This window comes from Myotis yumanensis, unplaced genomic scaffold (assembly GCF_028538775.1).
Source record: "Myotis yumanensis isolate MYYU_CA2020_CCGP unplaced genomic scaffold, mMyoYum1.0.hap1 SCAF_8, whole genome shotgun sequence".
Lineage (NCBI taxonomy): Eukaryota > Metazoa > Chordata > Mammalia > Chiroptera > Vespertilionidae > Myotis > Myotis yumanensis.
Window position 1 is genome coordinate 9,546,272 of NW_027223759.1, and position 27,703 is coordinate 9,573,974.

A 27,703-nucleotide genomic window follows, 5' to 3' on the forward strand; every position below is an offset into this window, starting at 1 on the left:
ATCATGAGGAAGCTTGGGGTGCCAGGGGAGGAGTTGGGGCAACCCAGGGGCAAGGAGGGTATTTGGGGGTCTTGGACAATGTATACATACCACCCATGTGGCAGTATTTCACTGTTTCAATAACTGCATACCAACTAAACACCAACCCTCCACTTTGTGTTCTTCCAAGAGGTAAACACTGTTATATTTTTAGCGTCCTTCCAGAAATATATATAACATTCACCTAAGTGGGAGCATACTTTGCACCCTCTACTACACAGCCTCTTTTTGCATAGGAGGGTGTGTAGTAGGTAGTTCCACAGCAGCACAGATAGATCTACAGTCACAGTGGCTTGATGTTGCGCTGTATGGCTCTGAGAATATAAGGGTGTGTGTGTGTGTGTGTGTATGTGCGTGTGTGATTTAGGATTTTTTTCTCCCCATTTTCCTTTCCTGCATCTCTCCCTGATGGTTTTACCTGAGGCTCAGTGGGCTGAAAGTGCCACCTGGTGGTCATCCGCGAGCCAGCTGAGCCTTCAGAAAGGTCACTGGTACTAATTAATCAGAAGAAAATAGTTATATAAAACATCTTTCCCAAAGAACTTACCTTGGTCTGCCCAAAGATTTGTTTTTCCCATGTGGTTTCTTGCCGAGTCAAGAGTCTTAATGACATCACAATGTTAGAGAGAAGCTGTTTCCCATCCACACAAAATCAAAATTCATTTTAAGTCAAATCCAGAGGTTCCAGAACTCAAAGACTTTAGTGATCATTCCAAGTGATTGAAATGCCAAAGCAGAAAATGCGGAGTGTGTGTAGCACAGAGAGACAGACTTCCAGGGGATCCAGTCACAGGCTTTTACAAAGGCTGAACCGGCACGAGCATGACTGTCCTTTCTAAGGACAAACAGTTTAAGTCTTTCAATGTTGCAACGAAAGTCAAACTAGGGGAGAAAGTCACCCCTCTATTCAGACTGTCTTGACTTGGCCCTTCTGAGTTGTGAGGTTTGTCCTTGGTAGATGGTTGGGGAAGGTTTGTTTCTTTCATTGCTATGGAAACAGAATGGCCTCCTTTGCTCAGGCACTTTGCTCTTAAAGAGAGAAGGCTGGAGAAGCAGCCAGTTAAGAGACTCTCCAAGACATAAGATAAAATACACGTAAGATATACTTTCAGAGGAAATAGAGTTAAACAGCACTCCATGACTGTAGTTGCCAGACAGAATCTGTGATGGAGTTTAAGCTTCTGTCATTTGCTCACCGAAACCTAAACTCTAAAGTGGGCACTTTCTTCCTTGAATTTCAAGCTTTGAAATCTGTAAGTGCAAATCCTCAAGGACAGGAGTCGTTTTGCTGGGAGTTCAGATTTTTCCCCTCTAAGGCTTTTTCTCATTATAGGAAAAAAAAATGCTAATTATTAGGCCAGTGGCTTTCATCTTATTTTACTGAAATCCAAAAGAAATATATATTAGCCCAGTCAGTGTGAGCATCAACCTATGAACCAGGAGGTCACTATTGGATTCCCGGTCAGGGCACATGCCTGGGTTGTGGGCTTGATTCCCATTGTGGGGCATGCAGGAGTCAGCCAATCAATGATTCTCTCTCATCATTGATGTTTCTCTCTCTCCCTCTCCTTTCCTCTCCGAAATCAATTTTTTAAAAAAGAAATATATATTACACACTTTATAATAAGTTGTATGAAATTCTTCCATTGTTACATACTGTTCTCGTCTATTTTTTCCTTTTATTTAAAATGAAAGTTGATTATATATCTACTTTGATGTCATGATCCACTGATGGGTCACAGCCCAGTTTACAAACATTGATATAAACTCGTCCATTCATTCTACTCCACATTATTATCTACTGTGTGCCAGGCACTTTTGTGAGGCGGGGAATATACATCAGTTCCTGTGCTCCATCGAGCTTAGAGACTAGTGGGGGAAACACAATACATCCAACAAAAGCACAATGAGGCTTGCAAACCAGATGCAGTGGGAGTGTATGGCAGGACTTCTCTCCTAGTCTAATGAGACAACAGTTTTAATCAGAGAAGGGATCTGACTAGTTTTGCATATTAGAACCATCATTTTGACTGCAATGTAGAGAAACAATTGGAGGGGCCAAGACAGGCAGGGAAACCAAATTAGTGGTCAAATGAGGCTCAGTGGTGGCCTTAACTGAGGGAACAGCAGTGAGATGCAACCAGATGTTGGGGTGAGGAGGCAATGACGACTCCTTGGTTTCTAACTTGAACAACTGAGTAGTTGGCAGTTGGCAGTGCCATTTATTGAGATGGGAGAGTCTGGGGATAAACAGGCTCAGGGTAGTAGAGCCCCACTTCAGGCTTGGACATGTTGAGTTTGAGATGCCAGCAAGACATCACCCAAGTGGTGATGTCTATTACACGTGTGGGAATTCCAAAGAAGAGTGTGGGCTGGTAACACGTTAGGAGTCTTCAGAGTAGATATTTAAAGCCAAGAGAGTGGATGCCATCACCCAGGGAAGGGGTGTTGTGTAAGAAGAGAAGAGGGTCTAGAACAGCTGTGGGCAAACTACGGCCCGCGGGCCAGATCCGGCCCGTTTGAAATGAACAAAACTAAAAAAAAAAAAAAAAGACCGTACCCTTTTATGTAATGATGTTTACTTTGAATTTATATTAGTTCACACAAACACTCCATCCATGCTTTTGTTCCGGCCCTCCGGTCCAGTTTAAGAACCCATTGTGGCTCTCGAGTCAAAAAGTTTGCCCACCCCTGGTCTAGAACAAAGCCTTGAGAACACCAATATTCCTAAAAGTGTGGGCCAGCTGTCAGTTCTAGCATGTACAACTACCACTTGAATGAAAGTGGCTTAAATCAAAGAGGTTCATTAATTTCATGAACTACAACGTATGGAGGTAGTGCTACCAGAATTGAAGCAGACTCTGCAATGTCATTGAAGAACTGGTTTCTTTTCATATTTCTGTCATGCAATCTTAGTGTGCTTAGTGTGCTTAGTGAGGGGAGCCTTGTGGTTGCCACAACTCCAAGCACCATCAGCAGACTAGCTGGGGACAGCCTTTAAAAGCTAAAAGGGAGGGAAAGAAGTTACAGAGAACAATGGATAGATTTGACTAGTCTCCTAGTCAAGTCCATCTCCAGCTAGAGATTGGATATTTGAGTCTGTTTATTGTGTGAAATTTTATATGTAAGTGTTTTATTATGATGTAAAGAGCAGGATTTGGGTCTTATGTGGATAGTGTTTAAAAACAAAGCTACAAAAGAGGCAGGTTCCGAAGGAAAACCCCAGGCACTGAATTGGCCAAGGCGTAGCACCAATTAACACGACTTCGGGATTTCCCCTCCTACTCCTTTTAGATACTAGTACAACTTTGTCAGCTCCAAAACAGAAGGGAAGAAAATGAAGGCTTTTAAGGGGGCTAAGTGTTAACTGCTCTTCTCTGGTTGAATTTAGGGAACTTTGGCATTGCATAAAAGGCTCCTTTCTTTCCAAAGGCCCAGGAAGAGGACTGCTGCTACTAACATTAGTATTTTGCTGAGAAGGCAAGAAAAAGAAAATTTTAATAAATATCTTGAGAAAATACAGTAAGATCTGTTTACTACTTATGACTGTTGTTGGTTTGTTGTGTGTTGGCTGTACCAAAAAAAACAAAATGGAAAGACTTCATGCAGGACTTTCAGTGAAAAGAACTGGGACTAATTACACAGGAAGACAAATGAAAATTTAAGAAGATACTCGTGTTTATTATCTGATTTACATTTGACAAAGCAAAGGTAGGTGCAACAAAGAGCTGTTTGACAAAGTCAAGCCCCAGATATCAAACAACAGTATTTCCCTGGCTGCCCCAGAGCGTAGGTTGCCACTCCTAGGTAGCTGTGCTCCACAATGCAAACCACTCAGTGTAGACATTATGGTGCCGCACTTGGAGTATAGGCCTGCAGGCACCCGACCTCAAAGGAGTGGACCATTAAACGCTCAGAGCTCTAGTTCAGATGTCAAAAGTCAGTGTTAGTACCAACAAGTACTACTAATTATGTCCTAGAGTGATCAGAAAAGCAAAACAGGCTTTGAATACCCTATATAATATACCTTCATAAAGAAGCTCTTGTTATGAGCTGCCTCTAACTTATTTCCTCCCTTTGTCAAAATCTGTTTATTCATGTTAAATCAAGGACATATAGTATAAAACTTTTAAAAAGACGACTTTAACAATGGCCATTACCTTTTCCTTAAGACGCATGCCTAAGGTTATTTACAGAAGATTTGAAATCATCATAATTCAGGAGACCCTTTAATTCTGAGCTTAGGACGGTATCCTTCCTACTATATAACAGGATACTCAGAAATACCTGAGGTATAATCACTGAGAACCTTCTTGAAGGAGGGGGAAAAAAAAAGACTGGAATTTCCTATACTGGCATAAAAGTACATACACAGTTGATATAAAAAAAACTAAAATGTTAAAGCGTAACAGATAATTGAGGAGGAACTTGCTATAAGACTCCATTTCTTCTTGCTATACTTTGCACACAAGCTTGGTATAATAGATTCTCAGGCTGTACCAAAACTAATTTTAGGCGAAAGCTTCAGCAAACAGTAAAACCCAATTCAAGACAGAATTCATTTCTAGGGACAAGCATGCACCAGTATACAATTACCATGTTTCTTGGTGGAACAGCAACATCAACCTAATTTTCAAAAACTTACGTCTGGTTCTCCTTAATCAGATGTGCTTCATTTGGCTGTGACCACACCCTTACCCACCTCCCAAGTGATCATTTTAGCATTGGTTATAAAAAAGTAAAGTAATGATACAGAACACTCCAAAATCTTAACTTATAGATGCTTAATTTAGAGATATTTATATAATAGACATAAATATCATAATTTAACATTTTGTACTACTCTATGGCCCTACATTTTCTTACTTCCTGATATCTCTTAGGATCTGGCAACAGGAAGATTACTTTCTTGGAGAATAAATAAAAAAGCTTTAAGAATCAGCTAAAAAAAAAAAAAAAAAAAAAAGAAAAGAAATACAGAAAACACACTGCAAAACTTCCAAAATAGCTCACCTGCTAAGTCTTAAGCGTGAAGACTTCTGAGTTTTTGCTGTGGTGTCTGCATAACTGGGACCTTGTAAGTGGCCCAAAGTCCTAGAAATGGCACTAATGGCCAAGACCAATGGCCCAAAGAAGACACTGTGATGTTACTGGACCTCCTGGAGAATAATCTCCCATCCAACGACAACCTCACATTCAAAAAGTAAAAGCCTTGACTCCCCCATTAAAAAGTTCATTCTATAATTTCACAGATATCTATAAAAAGGCAGATGTGTTTTAATTATTTTTTATTTAAAAAATCAGTCTCAAAGCAAGCACCTCTGGGTTTTACTTCAGCTTATAATAAATAATTTAATGTGCCTGAGAATTTTTGTGCAAATACATGTCATCTTCCATTAAAAATATGTGTAGCACACTTTGGAAAGAGTTTAGTTGCCAACTGTACTTGTTAAAAATGTGTACAGTTGTAAATATACAATATTCTATAATTCCTACTGATTGTACTTCTGATTTAACCTCATCCAGCCTCCAAGGAAAGTCAATTATGTTCACATTCCTTGGCCACCACACTTATCCAGAATAAATATTCTGGAAAAAAAGTTATGTTGGTTCCAATTTACCCATATTTCCTTCTTAAAAATAAATCCTACCTCCCACAATGTTGTGTTTCTTTTGGATGTTGTATAAAAATACAAATTTAAAAAATGAACTTATTAATCACAAATACAAAAGGAATTTGGGTGGTGTTTGGGCTCCCAGAGACTCACAGGCCTGAAAACAGGAAGCAGAAAGACTCTACTGTTCTGATTTTATGAAAATACCTTGCTTGCTAATGCTGAGAGCTTGCCATATGGTGAAGGCGTAATCTAACCAGACATCAACAGAAAACATAAAAGCCACCTCACTGGTTTCAGTGAAGAGACTGATTACCCCAGCAACCTTCCAGAACAGCTTTCTCTAGGCAACAGTCAAGGCGGGTCCTTTTCTCTTCCCACCTCCTCCTATCCTGAGTGTTCTCTGCTTATACTTACCAGAAGTAAATGTGCTAGCAAATTAAGTATTCCTGGTATACTTCCATATTACTGAATTTATTTTCTGGTCACTTTTTATTTTCAAGACAAAAAAACAACTGAAGGAGTGTATTAAACCATTGTTCCTTTTCTGTCTCCACTCATGACCCATTCATTTATACTTTTCAATTTACTAGACCTCATTCATTAGGACCTCATCCTAATTGTTTCCAATCTTCCACTTTCCTCTTCCACATTCACAGGCCATCTGCAACATCCCTTTTCTTTCAGTAAGACTGGACTACATGTGTCAGTGCAAATCTTCATGTGCTAATTTTTATAAGAGTTCAGTTAACTGCTGAACCTCACTCCTCCTTCAGGTTATCCATTTTGGGTGAGGATGTGCAAACTGAGGTGCCAAAACTACCCATCATGATTGGAAGACTCTGATTTCTCCTCAATCCACTCAATAAATTGCTACCTGAATTTAAATAAACAGTAGAGTCTGGTCTTCGAAGACCAATTTCTGCCTCTTGGCTTCTTCCATGTTCCTGGGCATCGGGGGTCTTGATCACTCTGGCTATGCCTAGCCTCTTCAGCCTGTCTACTAAGTTCATCTTCAACTGGCCAACATCAGGAGGGTTCCGGGAAGGTCTCAAGCCATACATCTCCTGGAGGAATGTTTCGGCCGGTCGTGAGGCCAAAAAATTTTCAGAGACATGTACTCGAGGCTCAAAGGGCAAAGGAGAAGGGCAAGGTGAGTGAGATGGTGAATTGGGGGGTGTGGAAGGGACATCCAGGACTTTAGGGAGAGGCTGAAGGAGGGGGTTCTCTGAAACTTGGCTGTGGTACACTTTAGCAGAAATGCCTCGCTCTTGTAGAAGTTTGGCCAAGCTCATGGTGCTGCTGCAGGTTACAGTGGAATCTCGTCGGTTGGTGACTGATTCACCAATGCTGAGTCTATAGGACGTAGCAGGAGAATTCACTGCCGTGCTTGATGAACTGCTACTGCTACTTCCACAGGATAACGAAGGGAACCCAGAGCTTAAAAAAAAATGCAGGAGAGACAGTTTAAGAATAAAAAGCCATCTCCAATTCTCCAAATCAGTATTTAAGTAATTACAGTAGTTATCCACAGTAAATATAGAGGAACTGAACTGAACTCTGTGGTAGAGATCTGAGGAATGAAAATGTTGCTGTTACTTCAATGATTGGCTAATTTATAATTTGAAACATCTCATAGGATATGAAACTTTACCGTACTCTTAGTTAAATTCTTAAATTTTAACTATATATCTATGGGAATATAATTAAATTTTATGATAGAAATCAAATTTAAATATTAAAGAAAGTAACCTCTAGAAATTTTTATTAATACATCCACTCCATAAAGTGAAATATGCCGAGATAGCAATCCATAAGTAAACAATGGCCTTTTTATTATTTTTTTATTTCAGAGAGGAAGGGAGGGGGAGAGAGAGAAACATCAATGATGAGAAAGAATCATTGATGGGCTGCCTCCTGCATGCCCCTATTGGGGATTGAGTCCACAACCTGGGCATGTGCCCTTGACCGGAATTGAACCCGGGACCTTTCAGTCCACAGGCTGACATTCTATCCACTGAGCCAAACCAGTTAGGGCAACAATGGACTTTTTAAAAAACACTTTTCATAATTAAATCTAAGATGCTCTTCTAAGGAGAAATTTATTTCTTTTTAACCTTTCAATTTTATATTATTGAGAACAAATAAAATTCTGTTAAATTTGAATTTTCAGGAATGTTAGTTCCAAACAGTAGTCTAAGAATATCATGGAACACATTTTTCTCAACTTTGACTTAGAATACAGGTTTCTGGGAAATTAAAAATAATTAAAAGCTTTAACAGCTATTTAGAATGCTTCTTCTTATTTTGTTTTGTTAAAAGGAAAAAAAAACTGAATAAGAAATGGCAATAGAATGGGGAGAATATTTCTTTAGTCAATTTCCCTCCTTGATCAAATGTTACCGTATTTAACAGATAAACTTTCACTTCAACAGTAAAGACTCAGTATATCAAGATATTAAGGTTTTTAAAGATTCTGAACAAAATGCAAGCCTAGGATCACTAAGTAAACTTTCCAAAGTACCAACTTGTATAAAAGAAGCAAAATGCAAATAACTGACTGCTTGGTTAAACTAAAAACCTCTAAACGGATGAGGTCTATATACTGTGCTGCCAGAGTCCCCCCACCTGTCCCTACTTAATGTAGAATATCCCTGTCCTTCCCCAAGTTGTACACTTCATATGATGGTATCAACCTGAATTGAGAGTCCCCTCAGGAACCAATTTTATAAAATTTACCTTGTTGAATGTAAGAACAATGTAAAAAAATTACAGATGTCTGTTCATTACAGACTTTATTGAGATCTTTACTGGATATCACCCAAATGCTTCCCTGAACAATTAATTTGCTTCTGTCTGAAAGACACTGTGGATCATAATGTTATTTCCCTCCACACTGGCAGATGGAAAGTTAAGAACCAAAAGCACGCTTCACCTCAGCAAGTATATAAAACTTTATGGTACAATATGCACACTAAGCTTTATTCCTCTATCCATTTTATAGCCTTACTCTTTGCTTTATTTTTCTTCTCTCCTAGTTAATAGTATCATTGCAATAGTCTCTGAATTTTTGAAAACTGCCTTATATTCTATTTGGGAACTGGTAGGATAGAAATAGCAATGTGGCTTATTAAGTTGAGATTCCTCAACTATGTGTTGGAATGGAATATCCATGTTCTAGACTGTGTAGTAAATACTGTGGCCTTGGCCAGAGGGGTCTGGTCTTTTTGCTCAGCTTCTGGGAGGTAACCTATGCCATATCTGATAGAAGTGTCTTTGTTTAGGATGGAAGCTGGCCACAGTAGATCTCAGTGTGGGCCTGGCCATGTGAGACAGACCAACCATTTTATTTAGGGTGGTGGATTTGGGTGAGTGGACCTGGAGCAGAGTTCAACCATATGGGTAATCAATCAATCAATCATGCCTACACACTGAAGCTTCAAAACAAAGTCCGAGACGGGCGAGCTTCCCTGGTTGGCAATACTCTGAGTGCACTATCACACATCAATGCCAAGGAAGTAACGAATCCCAAGGACAAGGGAAGCTTTACAAATGGAACCCTTCCAGACTCTGGTCTATGCATCTCTTCCTTTGGCTAATTTTAACCTGTATCCTGTCCCTGTAATAAACAGTCACCATAAGCATAACAGCTTTCAGTGAAGTCCTGGGTCCTGTTAGCAAATTATCAAACCAGGGAGTGGTTCTGGGAACCCCCTGAACTTGCAGGTGGTGTCAGAAGTGAGGGTACTCTGGTGTGGAGAGGACTGGTCCCCTCAACTCTTGCAGTTTGGCTAACTGTGGGTAGAGTCCCAGATGGGCCACTTACAACCTGTCTGCCCTTGGATCAGCCATATGAACTTTCTATGCCTCATTTTCTATATTTACACGACACTCACTTGCCCTGCCTACTTAAAAGACTTACAATGACCAAATGAGAAAATACAATGTGAAAATATTCTAAAGATATATCATCACAGAACATTAATTAAAATTCTGGGAATTAAAATGAAAGTAATTTTTAAAATAAATTCATGAAAACATAGTTGAGGAAAGACGTCAGGCCTCAAACTGCCCAGACCTACCTGGGAGTAACCTGAGTGACATCGGAGGGGTGTAATATCCTACAGGTGGTGAAGGTGAATGTCAAGTTTGTGCATGACAGACACTTTCCTGGGTTTGAGGCTGCAACTGAAGCAGAGATTTCTAGGGATTCAAACACAACATTGAAAGACCAGGTTAATAATGGAAAAAGTTCATTAATACTTATTTATAATACAAGTGTCATTTGTACAAAAATCCCCAAACCTGGAAATAAAAAATATATATAAATATTGTAATTAGTATTGACTGGTTTGTATATAGCTGAATCCTTTAATACTTTAAAACTGTAATTTAAAAGGATTAAAAATAGCTTAGAAACAAGACAAAAAGATACTCTGAAAACAATTTTTAAATAACCAACAAGCAAGATCTAGTCATTCAATCTTTCTAGTCAAACTATCTATTCCAGTTCTCAAAGTGTGGTTTACAGGCGTTGTGGGAGTCCACTTTCATAGCAATGCTAAGACACTATCTGCCTTTTCGACTGGGGTGGCATTTGCACTGTTATCTGCTCATAGCATTTAAAAAAGCCAGATTCACATAAGCATGTCCTTGATGAAGCAGCAAAAATTATTTATTAAATCTTGACTTGAATCTTTTTAATATTCTGTGTGATGAAATGGGAAGTAATCATTAAGCATTCTGCTGCATACCAACATACCAGAGGAAAAGCGCATGTGCAATGAATTGTAATTTTTTCATGGGACATCATTTTTACTTGAAAGAACAACGAGTAGGCAAACTACAGTAATTCAGACTTGGATAACTGGCAGAAATTTTCTTGAAAATGACTGTCGTGAACCTGTCTATTCAAGAAAAATAGCTGACAATATTTGCGGTCACTGACAAAATTTGAGCTTTCGAATGAAAATGAGATTTTGGAAAACTTGAGAGCTTGAAAGCTTCCTAATACTAAAAGACTCATCTGATGAGACAGGTGGTGATATTTATGTGATTTTAATATATTACATAATGAAATGTGTCAACATTTGGAGGATCTGCATAACTCAGTGAACCAATATCCTCTGAATGACCAATGCATGATGCAAAAAATCATGCATAAGGAAAAATGCATTCAAAGTGTAGGACACACCAATAGATTTTAATGTAACGAAGTATAAAAGTTCACTGATAGGTTTCAGATACCATATTGCTACAAACCTTGAACTACCGCTTATCAAATTTTGGTGTAAAATCAAAGAATATCTGCAAATACCTGTAGAGGCTTTTAAATTCTCTTTCCTTTTCCAACTACATATATGTGTGAGGCTGCATTTTTTTTGCACTCTTCAACCAAAACAACAAAATGTAATAAACTAAATGTGAACACTGATATGAGAATTTATCTTCTATTAAACCATAAATAAGAGATTTGCAAAATTATAAAACAAAACCATTCTTCCCACTACTTAAAATGTAGCTATTTTTCATAAAATATATTGTTAACATGTAATTATTTTTAAATTAGTTAATACTTTTATAATTTCTCAGTTTTCATTTCTAATATGGTAATTATCAATAGATAAAACCCACAGAGACAAGCTCTCTGGAATTCTCATTGATTTTTAAGAGTATAAAGAGGTCCTAAGCCCAAAATGTTTGTAAGTCAGTGACCGAATTGATCTCTCTCTCTCCCCAAATCTAATTATGTTGGCTGGCTAAGATAAAGTAGAATTAGAAGGGCCACTAAATGCTATAGGTTTTTATTATATTATGTTACAAGACTAAGTACACTACAGTGAAACTGAAATAGAGGTAGTCAGCTGACCGTAAGTAAGTCAGGATGCAAAGTTACTAGACTATATTCAACCAAGCACTCTTCTCACCTGTAACTGGACCACCTGCTGAAGTAATGGGCGGTAGAAAGATTCCTGTTACTGGCTTGGGATCTGTAGGTTTCTGTTCCACTTGAAGAGGTTGCTGGACCTGAAAAGTGATCCCTTCTTCTTCATCCTCTTCTAAATCTGAGAGGTGATAGACGGCATCCTTGGGCAACTGGGTAAAGCCTTTAGTGATGACACCGGGTCGTGAGTCAAGAATGGTTCCTAAGTTTGGCTGAGCAAGCTGCTGCCAGTGGTGCAGAGTTTGTGATCCTAAATATGCAGGACAAAAACAAAAAGGCATGTTGTAAATTTCTCACAAATAATAAATCTTGAAGCAGAAGCTAAAATTACATGTGTAAAGAAAAAGAACGACTTATTTGATCTTAATATTTGGTAAAATTTGCATATTAAAGTCCTCTGTGGGAAAATAACAAGTTGCTGAAGATACAAATAATAACCTTTCTATTTCAAAAGTTAACTTTAAAAAGGACATCTAAAGGCAACGGACCTAAATAAATACTTTTCGAAAGAGGACATAAGGAAGGCCAAGAGACATATGAAAACATGGTCAAAGTCACTAATCAAAACATGGTCAAAGTCACTAATCAACCAAGAGATGCAAATCAAAACAACAATGCGGTGCCATCTCACACCTGCCAGAATGGCTATCATCAACAAATCAAAAAACAAGTGCTGGCGAGGATGTGGAGAAAAAGGAACCCTCCTGCCCTGCTGGTGGGAATGCAGACTGGTGCAACCACTGTGGAGAACATTATGGAGTTTCCTCAAAAAACTAAAAATAGAACTCCCACTTGACCCAGTGATCCCACTTCTAGGAATATATCCCAAGAAACCAGAAACACCAATCAGAAAGGATATATGCACCCCTATGTTCATAGCAGCACAATTTACAATATATCCCCCTGGTTCCTGTCTATGAGTCCTGGTGAATGATTACCCCAAGCATTTGCATAACATGCCATGTCTAATTATGACACTACAGTCATTTCATCCTGAAAATGGCAACTCTGACAAATGTGTGCATCGATCATTAGTGAATAAAACTGACATATAGAACCTTTGAGTTTGAGGGGGTTCTCATAGGTTTCCTACTAAAATTTTTTTCTAACATAGACTCTCTTATGATAATAAGAGAATCATTTGAAGACTGTCAATTTTCTATAAAACAAGTAATTTATTTCTAATTCAAGTTCTATCTTAGGAGAGAACAGTAACAACTAAAATTAACAGAACTGAAAAAGAAAAATAGAGGGGCATATACCTCTAAGTAGATGATATTCCTGGGTAAAGAAGTCTTTTTTGAAAAGAAAAGTAGAGATGAAGTATTACATCTAGATTATTTTTACTTATCATATATCCCATTTATCTTACCATAAAAATTACCATCAACAGTATTCCTTAGGAAAGGACAAGAAAAGATTAATCTTCCTCCACCACATTTATATTAAAAAAAATAACCAGTGAAAATAAAACTAAAGGCTGATGACCTGGAGCATGCAGATCTCTTCACTCATTTCCCACAAAGCACTACAAAGCACTGTCACCCAAACCGTGGTATTTAGGGACAATAAAGACATCTTCTGCACACAGTGCTCTTACCATGACAATACAAATCGCAACCTAGGACAAGGAAAGGCCAACAAGGAACACGGCTTAAAAATGGCCTTTACTGACTTATTACCTTCAAGGGGCTTGACAATTTGTAATTTTTCAGGCATAAAACACCGAAGGCAGCTGGTACTGCTGAAGTCCGTGGTCTCTGACTGGTCAGTGCAGAGAGAGGCAAGGCTCTCGGTGGGGGTGCCACAGCCACTAACCCCTTCTTTCTGGTCAGCCAGGACCTGGATCTTCCGCTCCCATTCTTCGGCAAAGAACTTCTTCTCACTTAAGTAGTTTTGTCGCCGCAGACTAAGGCGATGCAGTGCTGTAGCCAAATCACTATCTTCAGAGGGTTCCGGTTGATCCAGCTTCTGAACGTTCCTATGGGAAAATCACATTCACTGACTACGTCTGTGAGGGTCACGACCACCACCTAGCCCTCTCCTTTCCGCAATGGTGAATGTTCAAAGACTGTTCTTAAAAACACAGTAGTTTCTCTTAGATATCTAGAATACAGAAATAGTAACAACACACCAAAATCATTAGTACTATATATTATTTTTATATATAAAAATAGTGACTTAAGGTAGACAAAAATATACTTAGTTATTATGTTGTGTTTTCTACCCTTTCTATTTCACTTGATATACAAAACTACAGAAATGACCATCTATAAATTCAGTTTAGGTAGTAAGTATAAAAAGTAAATATTATCATATTTCATGAATCTATAATACCACTGATTACAAAAGGCACCATTATTTTATGTCCTACTAAGAAAGAAAAAATGCTACTCCTTAAACTATGAGATGCAAAAAATAAATAAGTTCAAAAATATTAAAATATGAAAAAAATTGCTTTGGGTCATAGAACTCTCTATGAACATTACAGAATATTTAAAAAGCAAACAACAAGATTTATAAATACATTTTCATAGTTCTATGACACATATTTTTTCACTTTTCACCAATTTTAAAATTAGAGGCATCTTTTTAAAAAAAAAAAAAATTTTTATTGATTTCTACAGAGAGGAAGGGAGAGGGACAGAGAGTTAGAAACATCGATGAGAGAGAAACATTGATCAGCTGCCTCCTGCACACCCCCTTACTGGGGATGTGCCCACAACCAAGGCACATGCCCTTGACTGGAATCGAACCTGGGACCCTTCAGTCTGCAGGCCAACGCCCTATCCACTGAGCCAAACCAGTCAGGGCTAGAGGCATCTTATAATTGACATCAAAAGAAAGAGTAGCAAGCTGAGTTGTAGTTGCTCCTGGTACTATGTGTGAATTCACCTAGATCTGTTTGTTCAGTCTTCTAAGGTAAGGTACTATTCACACAAAAAGCTACTTTGGGTGCACAGCATGCTCACTACATACCAGGCAATAAAATAAAAAACCCAGAGTACGGTAACGGTTGCTGCATTAGAGAAGTTTTTTCTCAGGTGCCAAACATCTATCTGTCAAAAACTTTCAGCTGAGCTCTAGCCAGTTTGGCTTAGCGGACCAAAGGGTCCCGGGTTCAATTCCAGTCAAGGGCATGTACTTTGGTTGCAGGCTCCTCCCCGGCCTGGGACCTCGTCAGGGCTCCTGCAGGAGACAACCAATCGATGTGTTTCTCTCACATCGATGTTTCTCTGTCTTTCCCTCTCTCTTCCACTCTCCCTAAAAATCAATGGAAAAATATCCTCCAGTGAGGATTAGTAAAAAAAAGACACACACAAAAAAACCCAAACAAAAAAAAGCTTTCAGCTGACTGCCCAGTAATGTTAATTTTCTAGTTATATGTAATTCAATGAACTGAATTACATATTTAGTTCAATGGAAAGTGGGAAAGATATAAGTTTAAACAACTAGGAAATTAAGGGCAAGCTAGTTTTCCTCAATAGGTATTCATACTTATTGTTTATTCTAAAGGCACCAAAGCAGTTGAGATTATGAGCATGGGTTATGAGAAAGGGTCATCTGATACTATGTATAACTGCTAGTGACCAAACACATTAAAACAAATTTGAATTGAACAGGAAGATTTAGACTCAAACTTGATGCATGCTCCATTTTGAATATATTTAATTAAATGTAGCGTTTTCACTCTAAAAAACTTGTTTGCTATCAGTGATCAGTTTTACAAACAATGATATGCGGCATCATTACTGAATGAAAAGGACCGTTCTAGAACTTCCTTGGGACAGCACAGAGCAATGCTGGAATGTGTGCATGTGAATCTGTTATGTCAATGCCACAAGATATGCAGAACCACTGCCACGATCTGAGTTTCTTACCCTGGAACATCCTCCGAGCTGCTTCTCTGGCTCAGGAGGGTTTTTTGCACTGTTTGTTGTAAACCAGATTCAAAAGGTTTTGCTGTCATGATGACACTTGAGCGGTTGGAGCCTGGAATGGATGGGAGAGCTGGGAATGGGACAGTGCAGCCCCGTGTGTCATTGGCAATCCTGACCGTATCAAATACCCGTTTCAGTTGCGCCCTGTCAAAAAAGAAGTGTTCATTATCACTCCCTAGTGCTGGGGTGCTTCAGAAAAAAGACATCCTATATAATAAAAGGCTAATATGCAAATAGACCGAATGGCAGAACAACCAAACAACTGGCTGCTATGACATGCGCTGACCATCAGGGGCGCACACAGAACATGACGGTGTCGGCAGCAGGCGGCAGAGTGCAGATCATGGCGGGCGTTGGCTATGGCGGGATGGTGGAGCAGGTGAGCAGGGGGCGCCAGACCAAGGCAGGGCACCAGTCACTGTCATGGGACCAGCCTCTGGTAGTTACTGAAAAATCTTTGCTCCCATACTCCACGGTCCTGCCCAGCGCTTGCACCTGCTGCTGGTGCCGGCCCCGGCCCCACTCACACCCACTGCTGGCACTGGCCAGTGCCATCAGCGTGTGGAAGCAGCGGCGGCGGGAGCGGGGCTGCCGGCAGACAGGAGGCTGTGGTGGGAGGAGCTGGGCGGGGGCATGGAGGATGGGCCAAGACCCACCCCTGTGCCCACCGCAGCCTCGCAGCCCACAGTTCCTCTCAAGGTGCATGAATTTGTGCACTGGGTCCCTGGTATAGGTATAATTCATTAAAAATAAAGCCATCCTGAAGAGCCTCTAAAGTTGAGGAGAGGTCATGAGAAAATAAAGGTCAGAACACGGGAACTCTCTCACAAATGTGAGTAGTAAGAGGAAAAAATGGAAAAGTAAGCAGGTTTACTACTGAATCTCCTTATACCTACCACTCTGGATTGTGGCTTCTTTTAAATTTCCATCCTAACAGTTGAGTAACAGCACACGTATGTGATCTGTACTTACTTTTGTTTAAAGAGAGACGATTCCTCATCCAAACTCAACTTTTTACGCATGGTCCCCTCAATCTCAGATGCCAGAGATTCCTAAGGAAAAGAGTTTGAGATTCCTATAGTAATTACGTAAGAAGCCTGCTAGGAGAAATGGATTGTTCTTAAATTAATTAACAGAGTCTCTAGAATCCAGTACTTTGGTGTTATAAGAAAATACAGAAGAAAAAAAGAGACATTCTGGAAATGTAACTTTTAAACAAGAACCAATTACTTTTTCAGGAAAGCGGTGGCAAAAACCAATATGATAAATACAAAACATTATATATGCAGACACACAAAAATAAAGGATATAAAAGGCTATACACTAAGTTGTTAATAGTGATTCTGTGGAGGGCAATATTTGATGGTATTTAAGAATTTCTTTTGGCTTCTTTTTCTATATTATAAATACATGTACAGTTTTTATAATACATAAAAGTCATTAAAAGAAAAATAAGCAATGGTAAGTGGGTGTAGTGGGCCTAGGGTAAGGATGACCCAAGGTTAAGTAGCTCTACGGTACACAGACCCAAAACTGATTTCCCTGGGGTTCACTTCCTATGCATGTTACAATAAATCTGGATGGTCATCTGTTAGAGGAAGGCTAGAATAAATAAGAGTATTAAGGTAAGTGTAGATATACAAATTAAGGCCTAAATCAAAGGACAATCCATGTTATCACTTCTTAAGATGCTTTACATCATCAGAAACTAAACTACTTTCAGGACAATCTAATCTTAAACAAGTTTCCTTAAATACATAACATCTTTCTCAGTTCCTTACCCCAGAAAAAGCTCCATATGATTGGGAATAGAGGAGAGCAGTAGGGCCAGATCTACTACGAAGTTCCTTTATTTCTTCTTGGGATTCATGTAACATTCCTAGACACTCCATATTCCTGTCTTGTAATTCATGTAACTGAAAGAAAGAATGGTAATTAGTGTATTCTATTATATTCTAACTAGAGGCCCAGTGCACGGATTCGTGCACTGATGGGTTACCTCAGCATGGCCTGTGGGGATCGGGCCAAAACCAACAGTCCAACACTGCCTGCCATTCCCGCTCATCTGGGCCCTGCTGCACCTGCTGCAGGCTCGTGCCCAGTCAGTCCCTATCAGGAGAGGTGAGTGCCGCTTCTGCAGCGGCACTCACCAGCTGTGAGCCCTGCATCTGGCGCCCATCAGTCAGCTGAGCGGCGCTTGAGCTGTGGGAGAAACACTGACCACCAGGGGGCAGCTCCTGCGTTGAGCAACTGCCCCCTGGTGGTCAGTGCATGTCATAGTTGTTCGGTTGCTTAGGCTTTTATATAGATACTAGAGGCCCGGTGCACAAAAATTTGTGCACTCGGGGGAGGGGGGGGGGAGGGGGGGTCCCTCAGCCCGGCCTGTGCCCTCTCACAGTCTGGGACCCCTCAGGAGATAACGACCTGCTGGCTTAGGCCTGCTCCCAGGTGGCAGAGGGCAGGCCCAATCCCTAGGTGCAGCCCCTGGTCAGGCTCAGAGCAGGGCCGATTGGGGAGTTGGGGCACCGCCCCATCATGCACAGAGCAGGGCGGATGGGGAGGTTGCGATGCCACCCCTAGTCACGTTCAGGGTAGGGCCGATTGGGGGGTTGGGGCACTGCCCCGTCACACTCAAGGCAGGGTCGATGGGGAGGTTGTGGCGCCACCCCCTGCCACGCACAGAGCAGGGCCGATCAGGGGTTTGGGGCGCTGCCCCCTGTCACACACAGAGCAGGGCCCATCAGGGGGGTTGGGGCTCCGTACCCTGTCACACACAGAGCAGGGCCCATCAGGGGTTTGGGGAGCTCCCCCCTGTCACGCACAGAGCAGGGCCGATCAGGGGGTTGAGGAGCTCCCCCCTGTCACACACAGAGCAGGGCCGATCAGGGGGTTGAGGAGCTCCCCCCTGTCACACACACAGCAGGGCCGATCAGGAGGTTGGGGCGCTGCCACTGTCACACTCAGGGCAGGGCCGATGGGGAGGTATGGCTCTACCCCGTCTCACATAGAGCAGGGCCCGTGGGGGGGGGGGGGGGGGGGGGTTGGGGTGCTGCCCTCTATCACACACAGAGCCGCAGGGCTGATCAGGGGGTTGGGGCGCTGCCCCCTGTCACACACAGAGCTGCAGAGCGATCAGGGGGTTTGGGCGTTGCCCCCTGTCACGCTGATCCCAGTGCCGGGAGGCCTCGCGGCTCCGCTGATCCCGCCTGGCAGGGTCACAGATCCGGGTCCCAGACCGCAGACAGCCTTGCCTGCTGCCGCCTGCCTTCAGTATGCAAATTAGCCGCCATCTTGTTGCTTCAGGGTGGGGGTCCCCACTGGGGTGCCTGGCCAGTCTGGGTGAGGGGCTGAGGGCCGTTTTCAGGCTGGCGGGCGACTGAAGCTCCAAACCTCTCCTTTTTTTCTTTTTTTTTTATTCTGGCATTTATTTACCTTCTATGGCTGTCACTGGAGCTGAGAGCCGGCTTTCTCTCTGAGGCTCGGCTGAAAGCAGGTTTCTGGCCTTTGTTTCTGTATTTGAAACAATGTTGCGACTCCAGCTCTGAGATCCCGGCTGACTGACAGGAGTTTTCTGGGCTTTTGTTTATATTCTGTAAATGTTACTATGTTTCCAACTGAAGCTCAGAGCCCGGCGGGGAACGTTGGAGTTCTCTGTCACTGAAGGAAGCAAGCCTCCCTGTTCGCATCAGCTGCCTGGCTGCCGGCCGCCATCTTGGCTGACAGTTACTTTGTATATATTCACTGATTAGCCAATGGGAAGGGTAGCGGTCGTACGCCAATTACCATGTTTCTCTTTTATTAGTGTAGATGACAAGGGGGAGGAAACCTTTGGGATAAGTATTCATTTTATCCAGAGGTCTAAGTTTATGAATATAATTCATTTTGATACAAAGACTCTGGAATAAACTAAGCAAGGAGAATACATATCTACTTCAAACTGCCAGAGTAGAAGTGTCTTGGCCAGAATTATACATAAACATGATTTCTTAAAAATCTGAAATAGCCCTGACCAGTTTGGCTCAGTGGAGAGAGCGTTGGCCTGCAGATTCAAGGGTCCCAGGTTCGATTCCAGTCAGGGGCATGTACCTTGGTTGTGGGCACATCCCCAGTAGGGGGTGTGCAGGAGGCAGCTGATCGATGTTTCTCTCTCATCGATGTTTCTAACTCTCTATCCCTCTCCCTTCCTCTCTGTAAAAAATCAATAAAAAAACAACAACTATTGTGGTAGCTAAGGTGAACTGGTAAAAGGGTCACATATTCCTAAAGAATCTTATAAAAGTCAAGGTTTTCCCCATGAATCAATAGGATGTTGCCATGTTATTAGTTTTAGAGAGGTAATTTTTTAGATGCTTTACTTCTTAGCTCTCATCTTGATCCTCTGTTGTTGTTATTTTAAATCTTATTTACAAAGATGAAAGAAGCTAATTCTTCCTCCCCCTCCTGTATCACACAAGATAAAGAAAGATTTCATTACCTCCAATGTCAGTTGTCTTTGGGCATCTTTGGAAGCTTGCAGGTGCAGTCTCAGTTCTTCCTTCTCAATCACATGCTAACAACATATTAAAGAGACATGTGAAGCCTTCCCATATAAAATAGAGGCTACTCTCTTTAAGACATCTTAAGGGCATAGTCTATGTAGAGATCTCTAAAAAGCTCACCTTCCAAAAGCCAAATAAGAGCAATAACATGGGGAAAATACAAAATCCATAAAGGTGTTCAGAGGACAATGAGCACGAGACAGTAACTCACATCACGCCGTTCTGAGGAAGGTCTGACCCATTTTACTGTAACCAACCCCAACATTCTTTTAACATTATTTCTGTAAATGATGACCTGTTAACTAATACATGACCGCAGATAAACAGTCTGCTTGCCTAAGAATTCTAGGAACTAACTTCAAAAGAAGCAGACTCTGACCTTCAGACATTCCAGCTTCGGGAGAACTGCTGACCTTCAACCAGCTATCTGCACAGACTGTTGGCTTGCTCGGAGAACTCTCAACCCCTTCATTTTGATTGTTCTGTTGTGTGGTTTTTTCTCTTCCTCCTCCCTCCTTACAAAAACCTCTGCCTGTGTCCAACTGTTAAGACAGTCTTGGTGACAGGAGTCCACCATCTTCTCAGGCAGCTGGCTCTTGAATAAACCTACCTTCCTTCTACCAGCCCGTCTCTAGATTATTGGTTTTTGAGCGGCAGGCAGCAGACCTGGGTTCAGTATCATTTTGAGAGAGAAATAGTGACTTGAAAGTAGTTATTCATGCTTCATGACACAGAGAAGACTAAAACAGTCATCACTTTACGGCACTTTAATAGTCATCAGTTTACAGGGACCATGTTTATTTTGCTTAATCTAGTACTTAGCACAGTGAATGGTACTAGGTCAGTGCTTAACAAACATCTGTTGAATGAAAGAACGAACTTACCTCTTTAAGTTTGTGCTGAAGATCTACAATTTGAGACAAGAGAGAGGAGATCTCTTCTTGATATCGTATCAGTTCATCACTCTTCCCAGACAATTCCTCAGTGATTTTGGACATCTGAGCATTTGTTTCACCTTAGAAACAAATAAGAATTTTAAAAATTAATAAAACTGAAGGGTAGGGGTTGGCAAACTATGACTGTGCACCAAATCTTGTTTTGTAACAAGCACTGGACTATCACAAATACAATGTTCTTTAACATAAATTTAAAAAATAAAGATTCTTCTGATATAAAAGCTAATCTTAGGAATTGAATATGAGGCAATGATGACTTGTAAAGGCAAGCTAAAGGTTTTGCTTTAATCTTTTTCATTATGAAGAACAAGTAGGTTGAAAAGATATAGGTGAATTACATATCTTTGCAAGTGCCAAGACATAATCTCATTTATGTCTTTGAGAACTCTTCAGGAATGTAAATAAACTCCCACAAACAATGAAAATTAAACTTAAGAAGTCTAACACAGGGACATTTCCAGAATAGAACATTACAATCTGTTAAACCTACTGATAAAGCTACTGAGATGCTTCTGTAGGAGAGAGACTTTCTGGGATATGTGGCAAACTGAGTAGAGCCTCTAAAAGCAATTTTTACAGCCTAGCACTCTTGAATGCATATGAAACAGAATCTTTAGACTTCCATTGGGGAAATAAATCTTTATTTCAAATAAAAACTTTGATATCTAAACACAAGTGACAGAACCATGTATCATTGTCATACAAAACTATTTAATTGACAGAACCCCTATAATATTTCATAGGATGGCAACAAGAAGGAAGGAGGCCTGGATCTGAATTCTTTTTTTTTTTTTTAATATTTTTTTTATTGATTTTTTACAGAGAGGAAGGGAGAGGGATAGAGAGTTAGAAACATAGATGAGAGAGAAACATCGATCAGCTGCCTCCTGCACACCCCCTACTGGGGATGTGCCCGCAACCAAGGTGCATGTCCTTGACTGGAATTGAACCTGGGACCCTTCAGTCCGCAGGCCGACGCTCTATCCACTGAGCCAAACCAGTTAGGGCTGAATATGAATTCTTGGGCAAGTAATCACTTTCTTTGTTTTTTAAAGTTTAAAAGGTGGGTAATGATAGTGCTGATGGAGAAGATTCAATTTACATTGCTTCTGGTTCTCTAATATTCTGTTACTCTAAGTTACCACATTCTGAGGCCCACAGCCCAAATGAACTGATGTGATGTTACGTTTCTCTTTCAATGTAACAGGCTTTATATTAGTAGAGAAATACTTTCTCTAGTAAAGCTGATCTTTTCCCAACTTACTTATTTTAAAAACTATTTTAGTTAACATTACATCAAACCAAAATATATTCCTTTACAGACACATAGTTGGCACTTAATAAATTACTCACTGAATGTTAGACCAGGCTCTGCCACAGATCTATCGTTTTCTGACTGACAAATCACATTCTCTACAGGACTATTTTCTCATCAACCAAATAAGAGCTCTGGTTTCTTTCATTCTAACATGCTATAACTGATAGAAATATAGATCTTATTCAATGAAGATGGCAATTGAAACAAAGTTATTTCTGAAAAGTATATATGTTATTTTATTTAGAGTTGTACGTTAATGTGATATTCCAAGATCTTCAGTAATTATTTAAGTGTTTCTTGAGATGTTTCTACTGAAACCTTCGATCTAACTTCTGAGTTGGAGATATCCTATCAAAGAACTGCCCAAAGGCAAACAGAATATGTTAATACTTACGAAGTTCTCTAACACAGTCACTGACAAGCTGTTGCTCCTTCTCTTCATAGCTAATAGTTTCTGTCTTTATGTGACAAGCCTTCAAGAAAAAAAAATAGTGATATCTTCTAATTATTTTACAGTATTTACTAAAAAAAATTCTCATTTGAACATAAAAGTTGATCACTTACAAAGGAAAACAACAACAACTCATAAACCTTTATCTACCATAAAACAAAGGTACGGAAAAGGATGTTTCAAACATCTCCCTCATTCTCTCCGAGTCTCTGTAAATGCCTCCTCATCCCTCCTGCCCCTCCCCCTGCTGCCATGCATTTCTGCCTGGCTAATCCCGAGCCTCAGCTAAAATATCACTCCCTTAAGTAGGACTTCTCTGATTCCCCCCTCCATCACACAAGCTCACAGAACCTTGTAATTTTCCATCATAAACTCCACAAGGTACATATTCTATGCTGTGGCTTTTTCATCTGTCAACTTGCTATTATCCACTTCTCAGTGGGATCTAAGAAACAAGGGAAGGAAAATAAATACGAGCGTCTTGGCTGCACTCCCTAATTAGAACGTCAACAGCAAATCCTTAGTTATGCCACATTTCATCTCAACTCTACCTGGGTTTAAACCTACAACCTTTAAGTTAACAAAACTGGGAACTGGGTTGAATGTACCTTGGACCGAAGAGCCATATTCTCTTCCTCCAGTTCCTTGAGCTTTTCTTGTAGCATGTCCAACTGTAGCAAGCCCTGAGATAAGTTGAAGGACTCATTAAACCGAAGAGGTGTAGAACAGCTGGAATCGGTCTCACTCTCTTCCGAAGCAATGGAGACAATTCGAAGTAACTCATCTTTCTTCGATAGCTCATGCTGCAGTTGATTGACCTGCACAGCAAAAGAGCTAGATTTATAAGATGTCCTTTATTTTGTATTATTTAATATAATATATGTAATATAACTTCTAATTCATTGAGCAATTATTCCTCATCATAAAACAAAATAATGTAATTAGCTGCTAGATTTACTCAGTAAAGTAGCAAGTGCTAAAAAGAAAATAATAAACCTCAGATACTTCCCAAACTATAATTAACGCAACAAATATAGCTTTTTCTATACTAGATGAGAAGGAAAGTCAATTTTTACATTCTATATAATAGAAATATAGGAGGAAATTTTTCACAGTTGAAAACAAAACAAAACTGAAGGAACTTCAAACTATAAGAATGGATCCCTACTTTCAAATTCTTATCCTAAAGGTTTGTACTTTTAAGGTGTATAACTCTGCATGATCTCCTAACTTTATTCTACGAAATATATTCAACATAAAGGCTCAAATGTTATTAAATATAATGCATTTATAAAATGTAAGTAAAACTAGATAAAAATAACAAATTACAGAAAACTTGAAATTTAACCATTCAAATTAATAATAAAGCAGTTCTCACTAAAAATATTCACTGCTTAGGAATAAATAAATTTTCAAAATGTCTTTCCCTTTTCCTTTTGTTTGGGTTTTTGACTGAAGATACTTCATTTGGGTATCTATTATTTGGGGCTGAATTTTTTTAAAACTAAAGTTAAAGATGACACACAAAGTTTACACAAAGGGGCGAGGAAAAAAGCGTTAGAATTTAAGTACTACATGCACTGAATATAGGCTTTTATATGGACCAAGGCAGACTCACACAAGCACTCCTCTGTACGGTATTTTTCATTTCTCTACTGGTTAGTTCAATGGTTACCAACAAAGTCCACATGTACTGGTGTTATTTATCTACTTATTGTCATCAATTCAGGGACACCCAGGAAAATAAATTCCTCCACAGCCCAAGACCTAAATACTTCACGCTGCAAATACTTGATCAAAGACTTACTTGGTCAAAAGCTTGTCCCAACTGCTCCTCCAGGGCTTCATTCTGCTCAGCCAACACATGATTTCGCTTTAAGAGAGCTTGTCCAATGCGAGCAGCTAGTTCCAGATCACGATCCCTCTGTTAAAATACAAAAACACTTTTCTTTGAGCAACAATATTACATGGTAGTTTAGAGTTTTGCAGTCAATTTTGCTAAATTAACACAAAAAGCAACATTCTAGATAGTATTTTAACACCCAGATACCAGATAAACACAGGGCCTGGCACACAGGTGATGTTTACAATATGTTGGTCAAATGGATGACCACCACAGTTATAAATGCAAGAGGGCATTTTTTCCCTGATATCAAGTGAAATTTATTGATTAATCAACCCTATTAATTAGGATCCAGCGACCTAACCTTTACACTTACAACTTTGGGGAATTAGAAAATCAATGCAGTCTTCAAAACTGAGGACAGGGTCTGGCACACAATAAAGGCCCAACAAATGCATCTGTCTATCAAGCATGGTAATGACACAGAATTTGGTATTTAAGACATGAGGATCAGGTCGGTATGCTGAAAAGTGTTATTTAGAGCAAAGCTTATATGCCCTGAGAGCCAGAGGCTTAGAGGAAAGCATAATCAAGAGCTCTACTGTCAACTGGTGCAAGAATGATGATGTGAAATAAAGTAGGGGATAAAGGACTGGAAGTTTTGAAGTGCAAGGCTCTGTTTAAAGTGTAGAAAAAAAGAGAGTCAAAGAAGTTGGTGGTAATGATGCAGACATGCCTACAGAAAAGCCAAGCAAAGCAAGAGTTATTCTTCCTGGGTACATGGTGATAGTCAGAACACAGAAATCTCATCTACATGGTGGTGGTGAGGACTGTATTCTATAGGATGAAAAACTGTCAATATACATATAACTACCTTATATATGAGTATGGGCTCTGCTTACAGTAATCACTATAAATAAAATTAAGCTTCTGCTCTTTTGCTCCATAATACACGACAACAGGTGGATGGGTTATTTCCAGATTTTCAAGGCCCAGTTATCTCATTGTCAACGTAAGCTAAGTGGCATACACAGAATCATTCTGGGGAGCTGGGGGAGAGGAGAAGGGGTACTTCAAAGAGAAAGACAGTCTTCCATAAGATCAACTGAAACTGAAGTGTAAGGAGACACCTCTATGACTGCCAAGTGGGAAAGGTACACCATACATATTAAAAATGTCATGGACAAAGTGAGCTAAAAAATAGCCCAAACTGAGACTAAAACTCTGGGAAGATGCTCCAAGCTGCAGGAGTAGATTTGCAAGGGATCTGTCTCTTGAATAGGCAGTTCTGCTCCAGGCTTTTTTTTAGGACAGGGAGGCCAGCCAGCACCATTGTAATAAAAAGCAAAGCAGACAAACAAAGCCCCCTAAACCTTCTATAATTTCATAACAATTAAGTTCAGAAACTACTCTGCTTTGGAATGCCAGATGGTATGCCAGTTGTTCCAACTGTAACAACCTTATAAATTAACCCAAATCAAAGGCATCATCATTTTTCATTTGATATAAAAACTTGATAGATTACAAATGATCTTTAAGTTTTAGTTTTTTGTACTGGCAAAAGAAAAAGATATATTCCTACCTCTGCTAGGAGATGTGTAACCATGTCGATGTCATTGTAAGCTTTGGTCATCTGCTCCACCCTGTCTGTGCCTAGAACTAAGGTAGGATTTAGAAATAGAAGACAATTTTAGCTATTCATAAGAAACAAAAGATGACAACCACAAGCCCAGGCTTTTACAAGCCATTTAAGAGAATAAAAATACATGTGAAAAAAAGAGGAAGGAGATGTTTCATGTGTTAGACAATCTGTAAATAGATTCATTATTACAAACAAACATACATCATACAATAAATTAAGAAAGTATCAAATGATCACAAGGCAGTCACTTCCTATCTCCTCCTTCCTTGGTAAGATTAGAACTTTGGCCCACTCACACTACAGAAAGTGCACTGGGAGAATGTATTAAATCACCAAATGTTTTACATCCTAATCTAAATTGAAATCACTGAGGGCTAGTTAGTGAGAAGTTATACTGTTACAAAGGAATTCAATTAGAATTCTCTTGTAATTATCTTGAATATCATCACCTATTATTGTGAGTTAATCTCCTATATAATAAAGAGGTAATATGCAAATTAACCCTAACGCCCTCACAAGATGGCTGCCTATGACCAGGCCGGCAAGGGGATTAGTGAGGGATGACCAAACAACTGAACAGCAGGCTGCGTGGGGCAACCAGGCTGGCAGGGGTGACCAGGCCAGTGTGTGTGTGTAGGGGGGGAGGAGGGCAGTTGGGGCAACCAGGCCGGCGGGGGGGGAGGAGGGGGCCAGTTAGGGGCAACCAGGCCAGCAGAGGGGGGCAGTTGGGGAAGACCAGGCTGGCAGTGGGGGCAGTAAGAGGCGACCAGGGGGGCAGTTAGGGGCGACAAGGCCGGCAGGGGGGTGCAGTTGGGGGTGACCAGGCCAGCAGGGGGGCAGTTGGGGGCAATTAAGCTGGCAGGGGGGGCAGTTGGGGGCGACTAGACCAGCGGGGGGGTGAGGGGGCATTTGGGGATGACCAGGCTGGCGGGGGGGGGGGGGGGGGCAGTTAAGGGTAACCAGGTTGGCAGAGAGGGGCAGTTGGGGGCAAACAGGCCGATGGGGGGGGGGGGGGGCAGTAAGGAGTGACCAGGCCAGTGGGGTGGGCAGTTAGGAACAACCAGGCAGGCAGGGAGGGGGAAGTTGGGGGCAACCAGGCCGGCCTGGGGGGAAGTTAGGGGTGACCAGGTCAGCACCCAGATGCAGCGAGGGGCGATCAGGCTGGCAGGGGGGGCAGTTAGGGGCAACCAGGCAGGCAGGCAGGTGAGTGATTAGGAAACAGTGGTCCAGGATTGTGAGAGGGATGTCTGACTGCCAGTTTAGTTCAATATACTACCACGTCCTAAACCAGCAGTCAGACATCCCCCAAGGGGTTCTAGATTGGAGAGTGTGCAGGCTGGGCTGAAGAGACCGCACCCGTACATGAATTTCATGCACCAGGCCTCTAGTCAATAAATAAGGAATAGGACTTGTAAG

General features: G+C 40.7%; 1 protein-coding gene across 2 annotated transcripts in view; it reads right to left on the reverse strand.

Moving 5' to 3' along the window:
* Positions 1 to 3,693: 3,693 nt before the first annotated feature.
* The window catches only part of TRAK2 (trafficking kinesin protein 2), a 56,169-nt gene continuing 32,159 nt past the window's right edge, over positions 3,694 to 27,703 (reverse strand). For both annotated transcript variants that reach the window (XM_070421841.1, XM_070421842.1), the window contains exons 4-16: positions 26,228 to 26,304; positions 24,610 to 24,726; positions 23,411 to 23,620; positions 22,746 to 22,824; positions 20,962 to 21,092; positions 20,014 to 20,088; positions 17,321 to 17,455; positions 16,512 to 16,591; positions 15,480 to 15,683; positions 13,281 to 13,579; positions 11,582 to 11,848; positions 9,737 to 9,857; positions 3,694 to 7,094 (exon numbers count right to left, since the gene is read on the reverse strand). In XM_070421841.1, the coding sequence (XP_070277942.1) occupies positions 6,416 to 7,094; positions 9,737 to 9,857; positions 11,582 to 11,848; positions 13,281 to 13,579; positions 15,480 to 15,683; positions 16,512 to 16,591; positions 17,321 to 17,455; positions 20,014 to 20,088; positions 20,962 to 21,092; positions 22,746 to 22,824; positions 23,411 to 23,620; positions 24,610 to 24,726; positions 26,228 to 26,304 (2,474 nt within the window). In that variant the 3' untranslated portion in view covers positions 3,694 to 6,415. The remainder of the gene's footprint in view (positions 7,095 to 9,736; positions 9,858 to 11,581; positions 11,849 to 13,280; positions 13,580 to 15,479; positions 15,684 to 16,511; positions 16,592 to 17,320; positions 17,456 to 20,013; positions 20,089 to 20,961; positions 21,093 to 22,745; positions 22,825 to 23,410; positions 23,621 to 24,609; positions 24,727 to 26,227; positions 26,305 to 27,703) is intronic.